This window comes from Protopterus annectens, chromosome 7.part0 (genome assembly GCF_019279795.1).
Source record: "Protopterus annectens isolate FY-2018-M chromosome 7.part0, PAN1.0, whole genome shotgun sequence".
NCBI lineage: Eukaryota > Metazoa > Chordata > Ceratodontiformes > Protopteridae > Protopterus > Protopterus annectens.
The window spans coordinates 1,211,129,192-1,211,153,422 of record NC_056739.1 but is presented as its reverse complement, the minus strand read 5'-3'; the positions used below and the strand labels follow the sequence as shown (position 1 = coordinate 1,211,153,422).

Genomic DNA, 24,231 nt, shown 5'->3' with positions numbered 1-24,231 from the left:
TTCTGTACAGTTGAGAGGTGAATGCTGAAAATGGCACAAAAGGAACCTTTTTTAACATTTTTGGCTCCACACAAATGATTATTAGCTACTCCCAGGTCCACTCCTAGTCCACCATCGCTACAAAACCCAGTTTACCCCTCCCCAGACTAACTCTGAACTATGTTTTGGACCAATGAGATCGAGGCACCTGGGACAGCATCATATTGCTCCTGAACAGTGTTTTTCTCCTTTACTCCAACTCATAGAGCAAAAAGTAATACCCTGTGAGCAGCAGAAAAAACAAGGAATGCCTTGTTGGCCACCTAAAAAAAAAAAAAATACAATGACATTGGAACACAGACATGATGTGATAACTTTTATTGGCCCAACAGAGGTTTTGCAATTGCTAGAGCTTTTTTTCTAGGAGTCCTTTGCTGGAAATTAAGTACATAATTTCTTCTTTCTTACTTGCTACCAAAAGACACTAGAAAACTACCAATGTGGAAACAAATGTGCAGCTCAAATGTTTAGTATTTTAACTACACTTTACAGGCAAACATTGCAAGTGTCTGTGTATATGCAAGTCTGAGATTTTAGTAGACAAAGTTGTAGCTTGCAATCAACATTTTCCCCGCATGTTACATTAGAGTCAGTAGTCATTCAGCTGAGAAAATAACACCTGAAGAGACTGCACTGCCACTTAAGGAGAAAATAAGTAACATTAGAAGAGATGTGCAGGGAGATTAGTTAAATCCAGAGAAGGAAACAAGATTTTTTTTGTACTTTGTTAAGTTTGTGTAAAGAAGCAATCTTTGTGAGATGCATGTTTTGGTTAACAGAAATGTGAATCTGCAATAATGTCAGTTGGCAGTCCCTGCCTTTTTCATAACACATCACCTCACAAACAGGCAGTATGAAACAACCCATGTCTTCAATCTTCCCCCTGGCTCCAAACAGGAGTCAGAATTAGCCTGGGGGCACTATGGTGAGTTCAGCAGACTGCGTGGACGAGGAGAGGTGTTGGGAGCAGCTAATGGTTAGCATCACGGGAAACAGGGATACAAAAAGGGGAGACTACATGCCAGGATGGGTTGTGTAACAAACAGATCTGATGGAAGCAAAAGATGAGGCAGCTTCCAGGGAATTGGAATCAGATGGGCAAAGAAAAAGGAAGTTATGTACTCACCATAACATTCCATCTGATTAGGTAAACTTCATTTGTCAGCAACCTGTGAGTTACGGATCCGAGCCAGCAGCATAACAAGCAAAAAGATCCGAGCTCCAAGCTCCTCCCCCTTACCCATACTACACTGCAACCTCCTTCCAATCCTCAGATCGCATTTGACACCTGCACATAATAACAAAACAACTAACAACCTGAGACACCTGACTCAAGGACAAAGTAAAGCTCATAAGTCTAAATCTCGAGCTCAGCTAAATAACCATGAAGGTCAGGGGGAAGGAAGGAGGGACGGATGCTGACAAATGAAGTTTACCAACTCAGATGGAACGTTATGGTGAGTACATAACTTCTTTATCTGAAGTAGTTAACTTCATTTGATCAGCAACCTGTGGGACAGAGTCCCCAACTACCCGAATCTTGGGAGGCCCTTAAGGATGGTGCAGAGCCAAAGGCAGCCCTTCCCCTAGACACCAAATCCAGTTTATAATGAGAGGTAAAGGTGTGAGAGGACACCCACGTAGCCGCTGAACAAATGTCATCCAGGGAAACTAGACCAGAATGCAGCAGACGTTGCCATAGAACGCGTAGAATGAGCATGAACTCCTATTGGTTCTGGTAAGCCAGATTCTCTGTATGCTTGTAAGATACAACTCGAAATCCACCTGGCGAGAGTCACCTTTGAAATTGGTTTCCCGAGAAAAAGCTTAGCAAAAGAGACAAAAACATTGATCAGATTTACGAAAGGCCGCCTTCCTGTGCAAATAAAAACGTAACTGTCTGTGAACATCCAGCAAATGAAGTTTATATTCTCATTTATTCTGGAAATTAGGGGAAAAGACAGGCAAATTAATGGACTGATTAATGTTCATCTCGGAAGCAACTTTTGGGAGAAAGGAGGGATTAGTCCTGAGAGATACCCTATACTTATGAAACACAAGGTATGGAGGTTTGATGCAGAGAGCCTGAAGCTCCGAGACTCTCCTGGCTGAAGTAACTGCTACCAAAAAAGCCGTCTTCCATGACAAGAACTTCAGATCAACGGAAGCTGTGGGTTCAAAGGGAGGCGAAACTAACGCCTGAAGAACTAAGGTCAGATCTCATGGCGGAAATTAATTTCTAACAGGGGGTCTCAAAAGAAAAGTGCCTTTTAGAAAGGTCTTACAAACTCTGGCAGTAGCGAGGGAACCAAAGTTGTCCTCAATATGAAAATGGGAAATAGCAGCCAGCTGAACCTTCACAGTAGATGAGCTGGACCCTTGTTGAAAAATATGAGACACGAATTCCAGTACCGCTGAAACAGGAGCGGTGAAAGGATCCAAGTTCTTTTGTGAAGCCCAAATTGAAAAATGTTTCCATTTGCTACTGTAAATCTTCCTTGTAGAGGGTTTATCTGCTGCCACCAGGATAGACTTGACTCAGGAAGAGATACCGGGAGTCCTGGCAACTAGGGGAACTGGATCAGCCAAGCTGAGAGCTTGAGACTGTCCAGGTTCGGAGGAGCCATTCCCGAGGGATGAGAAATCAGATCCGGAATGGGATCCAAGATCCAGAGTGGAGCTATGAGATGAGACCGCATGCAGGGGAACCAGACTTGACGAGGCCAGAATGGGGCTATGAGGATAGTCTTGCTACCCAACCGGCGAGCTTTCTGCAGAAATGTTGTCATAAGCGGAAGTGGAGGATACGCATAAAGAAGACCGGGCGGCCAAGCATGGACTAGAGCGTCTCTGGGGGCTTCTCCCAAAGGAGGAATTAGAGAGAAAAACTCGCTGCACTTCACGTTGGAAGGCGATGCGAAGAGATCGCAGCAAGGCTGACCCCACTTGAGGAAGATCTGTTCCGCTACACAAGGATTCAGAGACCACTCGTAAGGAGAGAGGATAGTTCTGCTCAATTTGTCCGCCAGTATGTTGGACCGACCCGGAATGTGCGTTGCTAACAGGAAGCGGTTGGTGGAGATCACCCAATTCCCAAACTCTCATGGCTTTTCGGCAAAGGGGGTAAGACCTGGTTTCCCACTGTTTGTTGATATACTGACCACTGACATACTGTCCGACTGGATAGCAATGTTAATATACTGACCACTGACATATTGTCTGACTGGATAGCAATAGTCCCTGGAGGAAGAAAGGCATGGAGGGCCTGCAAAGCCAAAAGGACCACCCTCATCTCAAGGACATTTATATGCAGTATGGTCTCGGTCTGAGTCCACGTGCCTTGGACAGTCCTGCCCGCACAATGCCCCCCCCCCACCCTAGGTGGGAGGCGTTCGTGGTCACTGTGGCCTGGGGTGGTGACATAACAAAAGGTCGTCCTTCTCAGAGGGCTTGGGATTGAAACCACCACGAGGGAGCTCCTGAAAACCCTACTGAGGGGAATCGGGAAGTCTAGAGGGTGGTGTAGAATAGACCACTGTACCTGCAACGTCCCTCATGTGCAGACTAGCGTAAGGAATCAGACTGATCGCTGCCACCAAGGACCCCAAAGGTCTCAGGACTGATTCTGCTGGGGGAGCAGGGGATTGAAAGAGGGCTAGCACATGCAGAGTCATGCTGTGAAGTCTGTCTGACGTTAGTAAGGCCCTGGCATGGAGGGTATCTATCCTGGCCCCTATGAAGTCTAACACTTGAACAGGCTGGAGGAAAGACTTCTTGACATTAATGGTTATCCCCAACCGGGGTGACATCCGGAGGAAGAAATCCCTGGCTAGAGAAAGTAGATGCCTGTTGGGGGTGGTGAGGAGCCAGTTGTCTAGGTACGGGAAGAACTGTATGCCCTGGAGCCTCAGGTGGGCCGCTACAACTGCCATGACCTTGGTGAACACCCTGAGGGCTGTGGTGAGACCAAAGGGTAGGACCCTGAACTAGTAATGACTGGCTCCTAGCTGAAAGCGGAGAAACCTCCTGGGCTGTCTTTCCATGAGAATATGGTAGTACACATCCTTGAGGTCTATGGAGCACTTCTAGTCCTCCTCCTGCAAGAGGGGCAGGATGGATTGAATCGTGACCATCCGGAATTTCTCTCTGGCAATGAAAAGTTTCATTGTTGACAGGTCGAGAATCTGCCTTAAGTCCCCCATCTTTTTTGGCACCAGAAAGAACCTGAAGTAGACGCCTGATCCGGACAGGTATGGGGGCACATGCTGGATGGCTCTTTTTTCTAACAGCTTTTTTATTTCCAAAGCCGCGGCCTCCCTCTGAGTGGGTGGGACATCTGGGAAGTGTCTTAAGTAAGGGGGCTTGTTGATGAAGGGGACTTGAATAGCCTCTGGATATTATCTGAAGCACCCAGCGATCTGTTGTGATGGACTCCCATTGAGCCAGGTGCCTCGAAAAACGCCCCCCCCCCCGACTGCCTCCAGAGAGGAGGAGCCGGGCAATCCCTCAGGGCTGTTGCGCGGGGTGGTCGGAAAAGGGTTCCCATGACCCAAAGTTCTTTGGTCGCCCTCTGCCTCTGGCCCGGCATCCACCTTATCCCCCTCTGCCTCTGAGGAAGGAGGAGTCCTGAGCGTTCCAGGCCTGCTGAGATTTCCGGAACCACATCGTCTTCTACCCTCGCTGGTTCCTACAGAAGGACCTTTGAGGGGTAGAGAAGCGTATTCCGATGACTGACAGCGTTTTCCCGTCTTTCTCACTCTGGACCAGCATCTCGCAGACGGTCTTCCCGAAGAGGGTCGGTCCGTCAAAGGGTGCATTCCTGAAGGATGCCTTGAAAGGTTCAGAGAAATCACAAAGTCAAAGCCAGGCATGACGCCTTAAGGCAATACCGGACCCGCTAGCTGTAGCGGCTCCTTCCGTGGCATGGGAAAGTAGCCGCATAGAAGTATTAGACACCGACTTGAGAGTGGCCATACGAGCCGAGAAAGTCCGTTTATCCTTGGCCGACATGGACTCTGGGGGAGACTCGGCGTACTCCTTGACCAGGTACCGCTGCAGTCTGATTACATGGGCCAAGTAATTCAGCACCCTTATAGAAAAGGTAGCTGAAGCAAAAGTCCGCTTTCCAATACGGTCCATTGCCCGAGGCTCCTTGTCAGGGGGATGGACCGAAGAACTTTCCTGGGAGAGTTCCTTTTTGGTGGCTGCCGCCACCATCATGGCATCAACCGGGGAACACTTGATCCATGAAGCTCTGTCTGCAGGGGGACTGAGAACCTTATCGGGCCTTCTAGGCATCAGCTCTACAGTAAAAGTAAATTAAGGCACCAAAGTTACACACTGGAAATCAGTCACTGTACTTTATTGCAGAAGACAAACGGTAAGCCCTTTCACAACTTAATGTTGCTTCATCAGACTTTTGCTGTTGTTGTGTGTTTTGGGCACCTCAGTGTACCTGCAGCCGTTTGTTTTTTGCATCATCAGCTCTACAGTGTCCAGCTCCTTCCACTACCTGGTGGTAATCAGGTCGGCCGGGGGGACACACCCAAGAGTTAGATGGGTCTGTGTCGAGCGCCTCCAGGAATACTGACTCGTCCGAGGAGGGTTTTTGGGTGGACCCCCCCCCCTTGGCTGAGTATTTCCATAATATCTCCAAAGGAGACATCGTCGGGGGGTGATTTGGGGGAAACCTCCCCTTCCTCCAAATCGGTAACCTCGGTGAGGGACTCGGGGCAGTCCAAGTGCCTCCTTTTGCACAGGCGTTTGTGAGGGTCCTCCTTGGGGGGACTGTCCGAGGGGAGCTCATCCGTGGATTCATGTTCCTCCAAGGGAACTGGCTGGGGCATCAACGACACAAGCTGTCCCAGGGGGGACTGGATGATGTAGGACAAACTGAGCTGTGAGTGAGTGGGGGCGGACCCTGAGGAAAGAGTGAGGGGTCTCGATCCTCCAGAGAGAACCCTCTCCACCATGAACGCCGAAGGGGAACCGGCCTCTCTAAGACAGGTGGCCGGGGCTCTCGGATCCGACGAGGGGATCGGTGCTGGAGCTGAAGCAATCGGACCCGAGAGGACGGTGTTCTCCGACTGCAAAGGAGCCGAAGACACACTCACCCCCTCAGATCCGATGCCCAGCTCTCAGCTCCGAGAGCTCAGATCTGAAAGGAGATCCGATAAGCTCAAGGGCATGGCCAGCGTTGAGGTAGTAATAACCATCGGCGCCGACCCCCTGGCTCCGGGGCTCCTCGGATCCAAAGACTCTGAAAATCCAGTGGTGAATCAGAGAAGGAGCTATCGGGGCGAACAGTGGAGTTGAACTCCCCCCCAGATGGGGGGGGGGGGGAGGCAGCAACACTCCCATCTGCAGCTGAGTTTTCAAAAATCGATGCATCATCCGGTCCATATATGCCTCTGAAATGCTTCGAGTAGACCTGGAGGGCCGACGCAATGACGACCTCGAGGCTGGTCGGGTCTCCTCCTCTGGCTCCCGGGAGAAACGTGGTGAACAGAGCCATGGGGAGGAAGGCTTGGACACTCTTAGTGGAGAAGAGACCACCTTCGTGGGAGGGGCCGAGGGGTCCAATTCGGCTTGCCGCTTGCGGCTTCTTTCTCTCTCTCTCTCTCTCTCTCTCTCTCCCTTCTCTCTTTTTTATCCTTCTTGGCCTCTCGTTCTCCCTGAGACAAGGTGGGAGGGTGAGTCCCAGACAGGGGAAGAGGGCCAGTCGGCTGGGCAGCCGCAGCTGTCGCTACCGAGAGGGAAGGAGAAGAAGCTGATTCAGTGGGTAGAAGAACCGCCAGAATCAGCTTGTTCTTCCTATCCCTTAAGGCTCGAGGGTTAAAGGCCGCACAAATTTGGCAGCCCGAAGAAAAGTGCGTAACCCCCAAGCAAATCACACACTGAGTGTGACCATCTGCTGGCAACAGCTTATGTCCACACTCAGAGCATTTAGAAAAGGTCACTTTGTGGCTTTCCGCCATACCAAAGGCACACACACAGCCACACACGCACACCTGAGAGGGGGAAAAAAGGGGCCTACAAGGGATGAGAAATTACCAAAGGTAAAGGGGAAATAAAGGCTAGGTAGAAGGAAAACCTGTAGAAAGGTAATAAAATACACTCACACACCAAGTAAAAAAGACCAAAAGAGAAGTTTGAAGAAAAACATTTTTAAACTTGTCTGGAGCTCTAAGAATCTCGTGCTTGGCAAAGCCGCGATAAACGAGATCTGGGGATTGGAAGGAGGTTGCAGTGTAGTATGGGTAAGGGGGAGGGGCTTGGAGCTCGGATCTTTTTGCTTGGTATGCTGCCGGCTCGGATCCGTGTCGGATCTGTAACCCACAGGTTGCTGATCAAATGAAGTTAACTACTTCAGATCAAAAGGTTAGAGCTAAGGCGAGATGAATGCAGTAACATTTTCAAAGCCTGTAAGAGCTCGTGGAAATGCCACAACATGAATCAGCAAATGAAAGTTTCACAAAGACAGTTTCTGGCAACAGCTATGTTGTGGAAGGATGAAAAGGAAATATTACATTGTTGGTGGTGGGGCTTACAAGGAAAGACATGATCTGTATGGTTTGGGGTAACAATCAGATAGCAAAAGAGGTGGGAGGCTAGCCTTGGTAACCAAAACTCTTCAGCTGGTGAAGGCTGTAAGACCACATAAGCCAGAAAGGAATGCACACAGCTTTATCTGTGTTACTTTGTTAATCATCTAAGAAAGCTGGTTCACAGACCCTTTTCAATGATGGCCTGAGCCAAATGGAACTAAACAATGACTTGATGCAGCTTAGCATACAGCAATATTACCAAGTTTAGATTTTCACAAACAAATTTCAAAGAAATGATTACAAAACTTATATAATTTTGTATATTTATTTATCACTTTGCATTTTAAATTATTTTCTTCTTACAGTTTTATTCATTATAAAGCATGTAGTGAAGGCTTATACTTTAAAAGGGGAAGGTTTATTACATGCTTAATACAAGTGGGCTACCATTTTTGGAAAGGCAACTGTTCTTACCTGTGAGAGAGACAAGACATGATATAAGAAGAAAAATGGAACAACAATACACTTAGATAAGACTCATGCATTTCCAGTTGCAGATTATAATGAAAGGAATACTAGACAAGCAAATTAAGCATATTCTGAAAGAGCTACTTATGTAACGGGAGACAAACTTGACCAAATATGTACTTCGGGCACTGTCAGAACATGTGCAGCAGGCTCTGGATTACATGTAAATTTTGTTTTGTTATCTGGACTTACAAAAGCCAAAGAAATAAAAAGTGATTAAAGACAACACAGTGCAACATTTGTAAACATGCGCATCCATTTTAACTCAGCATACTAAAAATAAACACAAGTGTAGTACCTAGTTAGTTACTAGAAATATGAGAAAAATAGAGGCAGTTTTAAAGGAAAGTTAAAACAGATCAAACCAGCACCTGTGTGTTTTTAATTACTAGTGTGTCCACACTAAAACATGACTTGCTACTATAACAACTTGCTTATTTCAAAAGAGCACACCCATGCATACATCATATGGGCAATGTCTGTAAACTTAAAAAAATCAAAATGGTTTGGGTAGTTTCTGTAGATACAGTCTCAGCTTAGTTTCTATCTTATTAACAAGGCTGTATGATAATACCCAATTTTGTCTGATTTATTCATTGCACATTTCCCTTACTCAAAATGGGTATTTACCATGGAAAGAAATGCCATAGAACACAAACATTTTAATATACGTCAGAACACTGCTGTTTCTAACAAAAATGGTTTACAGGCTCAAGATAATAAAGTAAATGTTAAACTGGCAGAAGGAAATCACATTATGAACAAATAAAACTGCAGACAGCAGAATTTCCACTCCCCAAAACTGATGCACTAGGAACCATGAACAAGAACTTCATGCTCTAAAACAATTACAAACAACAAAAGCTATAACACTTAAGAACAAAAAAGATATGGAATTTATTTGCTTTTTTCACCCAGATTATTATTATTTTAAAGATACAGGAGGAAATGGCCATATTACGGAGAAAGAATAAAGATGGATTTCTGGGAATGAAGAGAAAACAGTTTTGGTTATGGGACAGTTGACTGCTTCTTGTATTAGGTGACTCATGACGAATATGTTCATTAAACTTGAAAACAAAAGTTTATTTGATTTCAGAAATTTAACAAAAAATTCTTCCTCCACTTAAAGATAACAACTTGGGCTCACACACAACAGTAAATCTCTGTTTTAAATGAATTACGATTTTAACAGAATGCAATACAAATATATTGAATTCTTAACTGTATAAGGTCAATTTGCCTATGAGCATAACAATCACAAGGTAAATGAAAAAAAAACTCCCTTTCTGGATAAAGCACAGACTGTGTGACTGGAAGGGAAGATATTTATGGTGGCAGACCTTCTGAGTTATCTGTTCGTGCATTTGCTTTATCTCCACTGCCCACATGGCCAAGTACTGACAGCGTGGGTCACAGGGGAGGAGAGGTCATATGATGAGATTCTAAGCAGCAGCATTATATCTGTACACCTGCAGTCAGAACCTCAGCACAACCCATCAATACTCTCCAAAAAGGCATTTAACATGTTGGGATAATGTGTTCTGACAGAATTTTGCAGCTGCTTCCAAAAAGCTTTAAACATCCTAAAATGAATGGGTGGTTCATCTCATTAACAAAGGGAACGTGACGTAAATAAAACATTTTTCTCCAGCTACTCACAGAGTCAGCTTGTACTGTACTGCCATCACGTTCTTTAAGTATGCCAGTTTCAGTGAGATGTACCATACACAGTGCGTTAAGGAAGTTAAGGGCTAGCAACATCGTACAGAAACTTTACGATGGGGAGAATTAAGTGCAGCTTTTTCTTTTAAAATCCACAAGAAGATCAACTTGTGGGTCTTTTGTTTCATTACGTACAACAGGCATTTAATTTCTTCTTACATGACAACAAAGGTAAATGGCTTCAGGCAGTAAATTTTGGTTTTATACATTTAACAATGACTGCAGCCAGTAACGCTCTCTTTCTCTCCTCTCCTATCTCAAATGCATAGCAAACAGCTACTTATCTGTCCTTGGGTCACCTGTCAAGAGCATCTACTTACTCTGACATTGTCTTATTAAAATTGAGTACAAGAATGCAAACAAGCAACTAAAGCTGGATTTACTGATGAAGTGCTGGGTATTAAGTAACACAACTGGTCAAAGAAGAGTAATTAACTTAAGGCAAGCTACGGTTTCAAACAGGATAAAACAATCCAAAAGCCAACAAAAAAAAATCAACAAATGACAACTACAAAGTCAATGCATCACAGCATTCACTGAAATTAAAGTTGTTTGACTCCCTGACCACTTTAATTATTTGTTAACTAGGTAAGTGGACTGATCTTCGCAGACCACTTAACCATGACCCATACTACAGCAGTAAAAAAAGACATATAAATTTAAAAGCCAACCAATTTCAACTGCACACCTTTGGGCAGTGGGAGGAAACCAGAACAGATAACTAGCTGGGAGGTCTGAACTCTAGAGCTGTAAAGCAACAACATTATCCTCTCTATTACCAAATTCTTTTACTATACAAGAAACAGTAAGCTGTGTGTTTAGAAGTTATATACAGACTTCGGTCAAATGTAACAGCTGACACACAAATTAAAAACATATACATGTATGTATACATATACAAACAATTATATTTTTCCTGAAGTTGTCAAGTTAAGGGTCTCTGTAAGTGTTGTCTTTTTATCTTTCTCTGCATCTGTACAACGGTATAAAAGTCAACTTTTACTGCAGTCCATCTCTATGAACAAAGCAGAGAGGGAGAGAGAGAGACAATCCATGTCAACATCATTGACAACTCCCCTTTTCCCCATTTTTTTCTACGGGGTTGGGGTGTCGCATCAATTGTCACCGTCTTTCAATTAGATTCCACTCTGCTACCTTCCTTGATGGTTATGCCTGTTACAGGTTTCTCTCGCACAATTTGTCCATCTCTTTGCTGATTGCCTTCATTTCCTCTTATCTTTTTTCCATCTCTCCCAAGCTTTCATCAGCAGATTGTCCACTGCTTTCTTGCACATCTACCCAAACCACCATAACCTGTTCTCTATGATCTTCTCTATAGCTGGATGCACATGGGGTTCTGCTCTTATGTCCACATTTCTTCATCTATCCCACAGTGTGCTTCCTACCACCAGTCTCAAGCACTTCATCTGTCCGCGCTAGCTTCCTCAGCTGCTCTGCCTTCACTCTCCAGTTTTCTGTATTACACAATAATAATGTCACACCATTGTCTTGTATACCTTACCCTTTCAGCTACTTTGGCTTTCGTCTGCCACACAATACCCCTGACACACTGTACTAGTTGGCCGCAGCCCCTTTAATTCTAGCTTAGACTTCCTCACTCAGACTTTCCCTCTCAGCTACCAATACAAAATACCGAAAGCTGTCAATCTATTCCACTATTTCTCTTCTATCTCAAATTTCAGTTTCTGATACCTCCATTTGCTGACATGACAACAGTCTTATATGTACTCAGTTTCATCCCACATGCCCTCAGTTATGCATTCCATTCTGCTACCATTTGCTGAAGTTTGCATTCAGAGTCTGCATCTAATGTCACATCACATGCACAGAGCAGCTTTGTCATCTGCCCTCTCCTGTTTGCCAGTGTAGTACATCAACAGTATGAACAGCAGCGGGCTCAGAGCTGTACCCTGATGCACACCCACTCCCTCTGGGAACCCCACTGTGAGTCTGAACACTGTTCGTACTTGTGTTATTTTGTCCTTGTACATAGCCTGTACAATTCTAACAATGTTTCTATGACTTTGAACCATCACAGTACTGCTCAAATCAGCCTTCTTGGGAACTTGTCACATGCTTTTTTGAGGTCTTGAAATGCAAAGCTGGACTCTTTCCTCATCTTTAACTTCTTCTCACATATCTGTATCACTGCAAATATCAGACCGGTTGTGCTGCATCCTCATCTGAATATGAACAGCTCATCTCCCATTTTACTTCATATTACTTTGCATATTTTTGTTTATCACCTTCTCCAGCACTTTCATGCAGTGTGAAAGCAGTTCCAATACCTCTACACAGCCTACAGTTGTGAATATCTCCTTTGTTCTTGTATACTGGTACTAGAATGCATATACTTCAGTCATCTCGGATTCACATCACTCTCCATACTGCTACGAGTGGTCTCTGGAACCATTTCTTCCTCAACTCACCCAACACCATCATCATATCTGCTGTGACCTCATATGAGTTTGCTGCTTCTCCTGACTTCAATTTTCCTTAATGCTACTCTTACTTCTAGGGTGGGCTTTTCTTCCTCTTTCGTCATAAGACTGTGTCTGAGGCTGTACAGCTTCTGTGGGGTTTTCTCCATTCAGAACCTGCTGTTAATACTCCTATTTGCCTTTTATGTCCTGTGGACTAATGAGCAGGTAGTTGCTGGTATCCCTTAAGAAGGATGTCTAATGACTATCATCTTCTTTATCTTCCTGTGTTCGCCTTGCATCTTGTAGTTTCCTTCTCCCGAGTCACCTTTAACTTCTGACAGAAGTTCTTTTTCTGAGTCACCTTCCAAAAGTCTTGTTCTTTGCCATTGTGACTACTTTCATACCCTATTTTTAACTGCCACAAAGTAAACTTTAAAACTATAGGAACAATTTAGCTCCAGGCTCATTAACTTAAAATGATATGCCTGAAATACACACAATCTGCTGGAAATATACACAGTACAAGATAGAATGTAAACTGAACAGTTCCATGTGGGATAAACAGAAAGCAGTACTGACTAACTATTCAATTTGAACAGGGACATATTACTCATGGTATGAAAGAAATGCTCCTGAACTTTGACTGGTCACAGTCGCTTTTGACCACTGACAATGGTTTCATTTTTATCATACAACTACCACTAAAAAGCAAGAAAGATACAACTCACAATTTCTAGAGGAAATACAAAGCAATGAAAGCAAACAACTGCTCCAAATATGAATAATGCTTCTGTCCTTCCAATGGTTACTATAAATTGCTAATTATTCAAAAAATGCTCTCCTCTTCCAGCCAGGTTAAAAGTATACTTGCTATCGAATCTTAAGATTTTTTTTTGAAGCCCAAAAGCTTTGTTTTCAGACCTTAGACTTCCATTTTTTGCCATTCAACAACAGCTAAGTGCCCCAAAAATTTCCCCACTCCATTCTTGTTGTGTTCTAAATTACTAAGTCTCTTCTGTTGCCTTCACTTTTGTTAATTTTACCATAATCTTCACTCCTTTTTCTCTTTCATTAGCTGTTATCAGTAAAGTTTCATAGTGTAAAGTCACTCCCCTTAAGCTTTTTAAGTATTTTACCCTTCTACTGTATTCCACAGACCCAGAATACGGAATGCCCACCCAGTCAGCCAGTGTTGCTCTTTTATGTTTAGTGGATTTTTAGTTACCTGTCCTTATTTGCCTTTAGAAGCTCCTCCCAGTCTCATCTCATCTGCTCATATTAGTGAACACTTTTAAGGTATCACTGGGGAGTTCATTCTCTTTAATTAACAAATGCACAAGTACAAAACAAAATAAAAAACATAGCAATGAAGTATTCAAGACAAGATTCCACATACTTTCTCTCCAGTGACTAAGAATAAGACCAGGGCTTCTGCCAAAGCAGTATGCCACTTCACAATGTTTGACAAACTAGAAGACTGCAACAACTGCTGAGAAGTAAATATTCTAAAAACTGACAACTACCAAATTAAAGTTCCAAAAGCAACAAGAAAGTACAGTTGTGTAAGTTACACTTAATCATAACAGTAGATATTACAATTCCTTACTGCTGCAGCAGCATTTAGGCTATACGGGTTTTGACTTGTCCAGAACACAATAACTGTCCAGCTTCCAAAAGCTCTGGCTCTCTCCCACACTTCCACTGTGCCTACTAATTGGACACTACTGGGGAGGGAAAACCAGTCAGAGTGGAAAATCTTCAAGGCTTTCTTGCCTAAAAGTTAAAGTAGCATACTCATCTTCAACTATAAAAACATGAAATAAACTACAAATTCTCATCCAAATGACAAACAATACACAAGAATAGGGAGATGGGGGGGGGGGGGTGCAACTACTGCAGCAATGAGGGATTTGAACATTTACTGTTACGAGTAAGTGCTACATGGGTTGATTACCAAAGCCTATCAAACCTGGAAGGAGGAAGGATGTGAATCCAGGAGCCCCTGAAGAATAGTCCTAGCAAAGTTGGTTCAGGATCTAGAAAAAACAAACAACTGAGTCTGTGATACCTTGCAAAGGTATGTAAAGGGGACCATGTTGCTGCTTCTAGAACACAGCGAGTCTACCCCATTTCCAACAGCTATTAAAGAAGACAAGGCCCTGGTAGAGTGGGCCTTGATACTGCCTGGAACTGGAACTGCTTTAACATGGTGGGCATAACAAAAGGCAATAACCAAGGACAATCATCTGGAAACAGTCTGTTTTGATATGATTTGTCACAACATAACAAAAATAAATGATCAGCTTTTCTAATAGACTTGGTTCTGTTAAGCCAGTACTTGAGCTGCCTATGCATGTCCAGAGTATGTGAAATCCTCTCTCCATGGTTCTGAGGGTTGGAATAGAACATTGGGGGATTAATTGCCTGATTCAAAAGAATTCTGAAACAACTTTGTGCGTGAATGAGTACACTCATCCTGGACTATAAAAATAAGAAATAACCAACAAATGTATATTCCAACAACAAAGATATCTTATCCTAAACACAAACTAGACAGGGTTTACCCACTAAGAGAGCTCACAATTCAGATACGGATCTTGCAGAAGTCAAAGCAATAAAAAACAGCTATCCATGAAATTATCCTTAAATCTGCCTTATGTGTAGGTTCAAATGGAGATGCAGTTAACTTTTCCATCAGAGAGTTACGATCCCAAGAAGACGTGACTCATTTGGAAGGTGATCTAATATGAAACATTATCAGAAACTGTTTTATTAAGAAAACTTTCAGGAAAGTGAAGGATTTATGGGCAAACTACTGAACTGGTCACAAGATGCACCATAAAGTAGTATATGACGGCCAAAGGCTAGTAACTCACACCAATATTTAAGCACCAATGGTACAGTCCCAGACAGGATCCTGGTTATTGGGAGGTCATCAACTAGAAGTGTCTTCTAAATATCAAAACACGATTTTTAGTAGCAGGATTTACTGCCTTCTAAGTGCCTGCAGCACATCCTCAAAAAAGAGGTGCCTAAAAGTTAGCAAAATATAGGCAGATAATTTAAGATGTAATAGACTGGGGTGAGTTGGACTCTCCCTGACTTGTGTGAGTAGATACAGATAGTGAGAAAACTTGTGGTAATTGCCCTTGACCAGTTCCATAAAAGGGAGAACCAATATTGCCTGGACCAAAAGGGACTCAACACACTTTTTTTTTTTTTTTTTTTTTTTTTTTTTTTAAGAGAGAGAGAAAAAAAGTTGTCCTGAACATTCAGAAATACCCTGAATATCAGTGGAAAGGTGGGAGTGCATAAAGAAAATTCTACTGTAAGTGAATTAAAAGGTATGCATTGTTTGTTTTGAAAAGAGGGTAACAGATCTGTTTGAGGTGTTCCCCAGAACTGGATTCATGGCGGTCTGTCCTGGTTCTGCTCAGTCTGTCTGCCACCACGATGTGCTCTGATGGAAAGTAATGGGATTGGTGACATAAGGAATGCTGAAGAGCTAACTCCCTAGCACTCACAGACAGCCTGAATAGAGGTAATGGCCTTGATCCCCCTAGCTTGTTGATAGAACACACCACTGTGGTGTTATACAGCTATTTAAAAAATTGTGTGCTCTAGTTTGTCTAAGAAATGTTCAAGTCATGTGTCTTACCCTCACAGAAACTACCCTCCAAAGAAACTCTTGACAAGTCTAGAGATGCAGACAATTTTCTTCAACCTTCAAGTCAAAGGGAGACTTGTAATGGACTATATTAGAAGTTCCCACCAGTGCAGTTCCACTGTATCAAGCCCAAGATAGGAATTGGAAATAGACTTGTTGTATAACCCACACACAGAAGCTCAGCAATCTTGTAGGTCCCATGGTACCATAATCCTTCTCTGGGAAATAAAAAGTAATGTGCCTTAAAGGGATAATATTTAAAGTACTGGAACTTCCCCAAAGAGAAATAGGGGAGGTTTAAATCTGGAGTCTGAGAAAGGTCTTCTATGGTGTCAGGGCCATTACGCAATACAAGCCTTTGAAAAAAATGCCACTGGTTGGGTAAGCAAAGCAGAAGAACAGAGAAAAGAAATTCTGTCTAGTTTGGAAGATAGGAAAGAACTCCCTCAAAAAGAAAGTTTTTGTATCTAATGCCAAGTGTTCTCCTCCGGAATCACCTTAACCCCTGTGAGTTTGTGACAATCTGCTGCCAACGGGAAATGAACAGATGTAAGTGATGGGACCAGTTTTACGAAATAAAGGCAAGAGGTAAGGCTGAAAAATGAAGACATGCAAGTCTAGCCATCCTGAAGCTGTAAATGTCCCTATACTGGAAAGGTTTCAGATTGCTACTGTTCCTGTCCTTACATCTCAAGTTGTTTCTTAGTCAAGTGAGATGAAGGATATTATACCTAGGTATACCCAAGTGAAATGGAGCAGAAGCAGGGGTCCTAGACACAGCCTCTATACAATAATACAAATCTTTTAGCTACTACAGACTCCAGACCTTCCCCTCTAAATCCTATGGATAAGGCTTGGAAAGTAACAATATCCTGTCACCTATCTATTTTATGGGGATTATATGTTGCAAATAAAGGTTGAAACAGGCAGTATAACATACATCTCCTGCAAAACTGCCACTGGAGAAAGAAAATATATAGAATGAAGAAAATCTACTTACAACACATTAGGAAAAATGTCTTGAATGCAGTGGGAACCTCCACAAGTTCCCTAAATGACACCATGTATACCTGCATTCATTTGAGGGAAAACTAAAAACACCTCCCAAAGTAGGTGTGAGGACTTTTTTTCTTCTTATCAGAGAATGGTCTCAAAAATCTATGGGATTTGAATCCCTATGTCTATCTAAGCAAGATTCACCTGCAAAAACTGTAACAGATATCATTTACGACTGACTAGAACAGGAATTTGAGCCCCTTCAAGTAGGACTCTTCCCCAAGACGCATCCAGTATCATCCCCTAAAAACTCCATGCCTCGGTAAAGAAGGTTCTCCCATGCCCGGACTCGGAAACTGGAAACAGCAGAAAAGAATGAGACTAACCTCTGTACATGGTAGCCTGAAGAACTACATCAGAGGAAGCCAGAATAAGTGGTCGGAAGAACAACAAATGGCTAGTGCAGATGCACAGACTATCAGCTCAGGAGCAGATTTAACCCACACATACAGCAAGGCCTCGCAGGTTTGTTATGTTTTCCTTCTAGTAACTACAGCATCCTTGCTGTGACTGGGAAGGAGTCATCAGATGCAGTTTGGATCGCTGGGATAGGTCAGTCAGACAGTAAGTTGTCCAAAGCTTACACAAGCGACACACTTACACCTAAAGAAAAGGTCCCCAAAACACAATAATGCACAAGCAGTACATTACCATTCTACCAAGAACCTTTTTAGTCTGACAAAAATAAAATGGCAGTAAGATGTCACCGCATGTACACTCAAAACACACGCACAGTAAATGTACAACCTGTTCATTAAAATCATGTTAGAATCTCTTGCAAGTAAATTTAGACTAACAGAAAAAAATGGCAGGTAAGTTGTCACTAGGTGAACACAAGCTGTACATAGCCTACAAAAGTACGAGACGTATACTGAATCATGTCAGAACCCTTAAAATTAAAATGTATCTGACAGGAATAAATGGTAGAGAAGTTGTCACAACGTTCAAGCTCACCAAAAGCAGCCTGTAAAAGCACAAGTAGTACATAAATCCAGTCAGCATCTCTTATAAGTAATATTAGGCTGACAGAACAAATGGTATGCAAGTTGTCACAGCAGGAACACAAGCAGTACATACCTCATAAATGTGCAAGCAGTACACTAAACCATGTCAGAACCCGTTTGAAATAAAAATCATTTAACAGGAGTAAAAGTCAAATAAGTTATCACAGTGTGAACACAAGGAGTAAACTAAACAATGTCAGAACTCCTCTAAAGTAAAAGTCATATGACAGGAGTAAACAGCAGGTAAGCTGTCGGTGCGTGAACAAAACCAGTACATTTCCTATAAAAGAGAATGTCGGAACCCTATGAAGTAAAAGAAGTCTGACCGGAGTAAACAGCAGGTAAGTTGTCAGTGCGTGAACAAAACCAGTACATTTCACATAAAAGAGAAGCAGTGCTGCTAAGAATCCAGGAACAATAATGCTGTTGATTAAGTGCAAAAAATTTACCACTGAAACTTTAAGAAAACTACAAGTAAAAATAAACTACACAATAGTAATATGGTCAGGCCAAAGACTGAGACATGCTACTCTCAAACTGGAGACAAGAGTTGAAGAGAATGAGAATCAATCCACAATATACAAAACTACCTCACAGATACCCTAAATTAGTTTCTTACCACAAGCAACACTGCTGTGGTTTCTCACAAGAAGATGCCCTGTTTTTGCAAACACTGGTCAGGACAGCATACATATTAGTTGGACAAATCCAGATATTATATACAGCTGACTGTTACACTGACCCTCCCAAAGATGATTCACTAAACATTCTGTTTCTCCCCACACCCAATAAAGTTTGAGAAGTAAGCAATGGAGCTTGACATTCTTAAGAGTGAGCTCACTGCAGAAGGTTGCCTGAAGCAAGACTGCATGATACAGCGTGACAAAACCATAATGGTTACAAACTCCAAATAAACATGCAATAAACTGCAAATGAAGTCTAACAGTTACTGAGAAAGACAATGTTTCTGGGGGGGGGGGTGCTGCTAGTTTACTTTAACAATGTTTCCTTTAATATACTGATTGACTGTATACATCATGCAATGATTTAATGACACTGTCATGACTTACCCCCTCGCTCGTCCTACAACATCCTTCTTCTCCAGCCAGTGTTGACCTGGTTTGTAAAGTCCTCGGTCATCAACAGCATTATTGTCACCTTTTGTCAGAAACTTGATGTCTCCGTTTTCCCTGAAGATGTACAAGCATATAGTCATTTAGTGCATTCATAGGCAGTCTTTAAATAGCATCTAAGGATTACTCCTCATGGGTTTACAATAGTGAAAAACAGCAAAAAACATAAATAATAACACTTGCTTTCTAATTATTGCAAAGCAGAGACAGTTGCAGTTTCAAAACTCAGAACACAAATACAGTACTTTAAAATCATGTCATAACTCTACTATACAAGCAAATCAAAATAATTACACTGTGACTGGAAAAGACACGTTGACAAAAATGAAAGTCATGGGCACACAATGCTGGCTCTATAAGAAGAGCTCCAACTGAATGGACAGACAGGACACAGTACCCAGCTGAACGTTCCTGGTAAAGTGTCCTCTGGGGACACTTCCTTTATATCCATGGGTCCAAAGAGTGAGCTATACTTAGAATCTGTGTCAGGTTTGTAGTGCTTCACAAAGGTGTTCCAGGATGCCCAGGTAGCAGCTATATAAATAAGAAAGGATACACTACAGAAGGTGGCCTTGTCTGTAAGCAAACAATTTCTATAGTCATTCTTTATAAAAGACTACATAGGAAAAGTTCACGTAAAAGGCAAATAACTCAAAAATCCAACTGGCTAAATCAAACATCCTTTGAAACAACATCTTCCCAAACAACTTTGCTGAAGATATGAGTCTCTCCACCATGAAATAAATAATTCAAAGAAAAAACACATCTCTAGCCAAAGGCTGATGAAGCACTACAGAGAAAGGCCTTATGAATTTTTAAATGCAAATCAAAGTTTGCAGTCTCGATCAACACAGTAGTTACAATAAGCAGTGAAATGGAGTTCAACAGAGAACAGCTAAGGTCAGCATCAAAAATCTCCAAAAGGTATTTACAGACCAGAGACATCACACAGAAGGGGTCCTTGTCCCAAGTAGAAGCCCAGATTGAAAATCTTTTCCACCTGCCCTTACATGTTTTCCAAGTTGAAGAGTTTTGAGAAGATGTAATAACAGAACACATTAGCTGTAAACTATTTAAACCCAGCAACGTGAAGTAGTTCAGAAGCAAAGCCACTAGTTTCAAAAAGGGAATATCTAGAAAAGTTCTGCAAGAAGGGCAAGTCAACAGACACTTGTAATGTAACACTCAAAGCACAGGAGTTATAATAAAATGCTGAAGTACTAGAATCCAAACCTGTTTTGCTTAATAAGCAGCAGAAAAAAAAAAACGTTATCAGCAAGACAAAAAACACAAGTAAACACTGAGTGGGTTAGGGCAGCAAGTGAAATCAGCAAGAAATACTTCCAAGATTTAGAGTTCATTCCGTTGCAGGTGTGTCTTCTTTATAAACAGCTCTACTTCCTATTTACCATTTCAGCATTAAAACTGAAATGATCACCTGTGGTAGCATCAATATGCAACTGCTCAGTATGCCTTCCAGGTGGCTGGATTCCCTGAAATGTAAACTGGAAGGTCCACAACCTCATGGCAGAGGAGGCAGAAGCTATGGTTTCCAAAAGAGTGTAGATATGGTTCACTGGAATCAGCAGAGCTTGGAGAAAAAGGAGGACTGTTCTCGTATCTATGACACTGATGTGAAGTATAGACTCCAATCTGGACAAAAGCTTTATAAAAATGGGAAAAAGGAGATGCGGACAGATGGATGGATGGACGGGACTGTCACATAGTACTGAAAATGGAGAAAAGAAAAATAAATGTTCATATCCCTAATATGATAAATGTAGAAGGTAAACAGGGGGTGTTGTAAAATACTGGGGATAGCCTAAAACATGTTTTTTTTCCCCTGTGGAAAAAAACAATCATTTGATGAGCAACTGTGATAAGAGGAAATGTTATATTTGTGGGGAAACAGGTCATGATGCAAAAATGTGTGAACTGAAAATGTTATAAATGTAACAAAATTAGGCATTTATGGATGGATTGTAATAGGATCATATAAGGTTACTAGGCTAACAGCCCTAGACCATTTTTATGCCTAGCTATCCATGCTCCAATTTTCCCAATTATCAAAGACCATTGGGCTAGAACAGCTTTGGTAGATGCTTGTGCCTTAGGGCAGCTACATATTGCCCCTATCCACAAGGACCACATGAGACAAGCCAGGGGTGAATTTGCAATTTCCCATCCATTTGTCCAAACTGCATAGGCTTAACGAAGAGCTCTGTTTTACATGAATGGGAAGTTTGTTCCAGACAATAGGTAATCTCGGACATACGTATCTGTCCCTCCAACATGTTTTGTTCATGTCACAGACGAGGTTTAGATTCATAGATCAGGTAATTCTAATGCCGTTTGCTTTGTGAATGTGCAGCAGATCCATTAGGGCTGGACTGGAGAATGCATTACAGGTTAGGCACAAACTGCCCCTCAGTAGTCTGTAGAAGACCAAGTACAGGGACATGGGTTTTCGGCAGTCTGTATAGGACATATTTACACCCTCCATTCTTTTAGTGAAAAACCTCTGTGGCCACTCCAGCTGTTGCAAATGCCTGGTCAGGTACATTCTGAAGGGTGCAGTGTACTTGATTACTGGTCTAATGAGGGCTGAGTATAATGGGACTATGATTTCCTTAGATCTGGATGCCATGCCCTTACTTTTAAGTTGTGCCATGAAGAAGTATTTTCTCACTACCATGGACACATAGTGATCACTGTTCAGGTTATTGTCAACCTGAGTTCCCAAGTCCATTATCACTGGGTCTACTCTTAAGGGCAGTGCTATCAATGTTGTAATTTGCAGGGGTGGTCGCCTTCCCAGAGGGTGTAATTATGCATTTTTTTTTGCACCATGTTTTAAGCTATGGTTCTGGCACCAGTTATTTTTCTGTGTCAGATCTTCCTGGAGGATATCTACATATTTGTAGGATTCAATTACACCCAGCTTGCAGTCATCTACTAATTTGGGCAGCCAAAGGCCCTGTACATTGACTTCAGGAAGCATATTCCTAACAGGAGAGGTCTCCGTACCCAGCTCTGTGGGACACCTATAGTAACAGGCCTCTTGGTGGAGGTGTATTTCCCCACTCTAACTTCATGTGTCCTATCTGTAAGCTATTTGGATATCCATCAGATGACATAGGGATTTATGCCTAAATTTGTGAGTTTGTCTACAATACCTTTGTGAGGTACTGTGTCAAATGACTTTGCCAGTCATGATAGGCAGTATGCACCATTTTGCCCTCATCCATGGCTCTATTAACCTTCTCAAGGAATTCCACCAAGTTTAGTAGGAAAGACCTGCCTCTGTTGACATTGAGCTGGGATGGGTCCAGTGTTTGAAGACTTCCTATGTCGGTGTTTATCAGGTCCAAACTAATTTTTCCATGACTTTGCATTTAAGACTTGTCAAACTTAAGGGGTCTGTAGTTCCCTGGGTCTGTTGATGGTCCTCCTTTGTGTAGAGGATTGCAGTCCTCCATTCCCTAGGGAGGAACAGATATTCTGGTGGGCCTGACAAGCCACGTTTCAAGCTATTCAGGAGGCATTCAAGGGCACTGTCAGGACTCACTGTTGCAGTGTTTTTAGCTCTGGCGAGTGTAGTGAGGATCGTTCTTTAGTAATAGGTGGTGGAGAAATGGTAGGGGATATTTCCTTGGGAGTGGGCTAGGTGCTATAGGGGAATGGAACTGGAGCTAAATTTATTGCTCAGCAAATTTGCTATACCCCCCTGGTTTGGTATAGGAAGTTCCATTTACTAACAGATCAAGCACACTGCTGGGTGCTTCCTTTAAGGTTGCATACATAACTGAAAAATGTCTCATGGTTCACTTTAGTGTGGGAGACTATCTTTGCCCCAAAGATGGCTTTGGTTGACTTGATTAATCCTCCAAGTTGCCTATTAAGACTGATAAGGGAGTTTCTTTGTCTTTTGGGCATAGCCCTTCCTGTTTTTGGGCAGGATTTTCTTTCTTTGCTTGCATAACCAATTTATACTGGGGGTCAACTAAAGGGACTTGTTTTTGGAGTCTGCCCAATTTATACTGGGGGTCAACTAAGGGGACTTGTTTTTGGAGTCTGCCCTAAGTTTATTGTTTCTATGCAATTATTTACATGTTCGTACAGGGTTTCAGCAAACACTTCTGCATAGGCCACTGTGTTCTTCGAGTTTGGAGGGTTTGGAATTTATCTATGCCTTCACTTAATAAGAGGTTTTTAGACTTGGAACAGTTCTTAAAGGTTCCAAAAATCAATGCAGTCAAACAGCAGTTTTAAATTCAAAGTTATTGTAGCTGAAAAGGAATGCATGTAAATATCTTAAATAAAAAAAAAATGTTTCTCAGCTCCAACCACCAATTAACTAGATCTAATTCCTACTCAGTCAATGAATGCAAAAGGATTGCTTCCTAACCGACCCTAGCCAAGAACTTTTAACACTTCCAGAAAAATAACTTTGCAGTAAAACAAAGTTTAACAATACAACCAATTGTAATATAATACCAAACCAAAAAGTAATAGAAATATTTAAACCTTAAAAGCAGAAAATCCAAAAATCGATGCAGTCAAGCATGCGGTGGTGCAGCGGTAGCATTGTCGCCTCACGGCAAGAGGTTCTCCCGTTCGATTCTCGGCTGGAGCGCCTACTGTGTGGAGTTTGCATGTCCTCCCCATGGTCAAGTGGCATTCGAAAGACATGCGCAAATGTATGTGCCTTCGTTGAAGGTTGGGCGTCGAGCTGACACCTCGGCACCGTAAAAATCTACTGCCAATCATTAGCGGACCAGAGTTCCGCTGTGGCGACCCCTAACCAGGAAAAGCCGAAAGAAGAAGAACAACAACAACCAGCTTTAAATTCAGAGTTCTTGTAGCTAGAGAAAAAGGATAAAGAAGAAAACAAAAGTGAGGACTGTATACAAAGAGAAGAAATAGTCCTAGTAAAAGATAAAGAGGAAGTAGAGAAGCAAGATCAGGGTAAAAATATAGACAAGAATAGAGAGAAAAATAAAACAGAAGCTATGATAAAAGAAGGTCCTAAAATAAATCATGAGGAAGATATAAATTGAAAACAGTGAAAGATAAAAAGAATTCTAT

At 42.3% G+C, this 24,231-nt stretch overlaps 1 protein-coding gene across 1 annotated transcript in view; it reads right to left on the bottom strand.

Annotated features, from left to right (window-relative positions):
- The window catches only part of SEC11A (SEC11 homolog A, signal peptidase complex subunit), a 234,123-nt gene that overhangs the window by 131,612 nt on the left and 78,280 nt on the right, over window positions 1-24,231 (bottom strand). Inside the window, exon 4 of the mRNA XM_044077838.1 lies at window positions 19,081-19,200. Coding sequence (XP_043933773.1) covers window positions 19,081-19,200 — 120 coding nt within the window. The remainder of the gene's footprint in view (window positions 1-19,080; window positions 19,201-24,231) is intronic.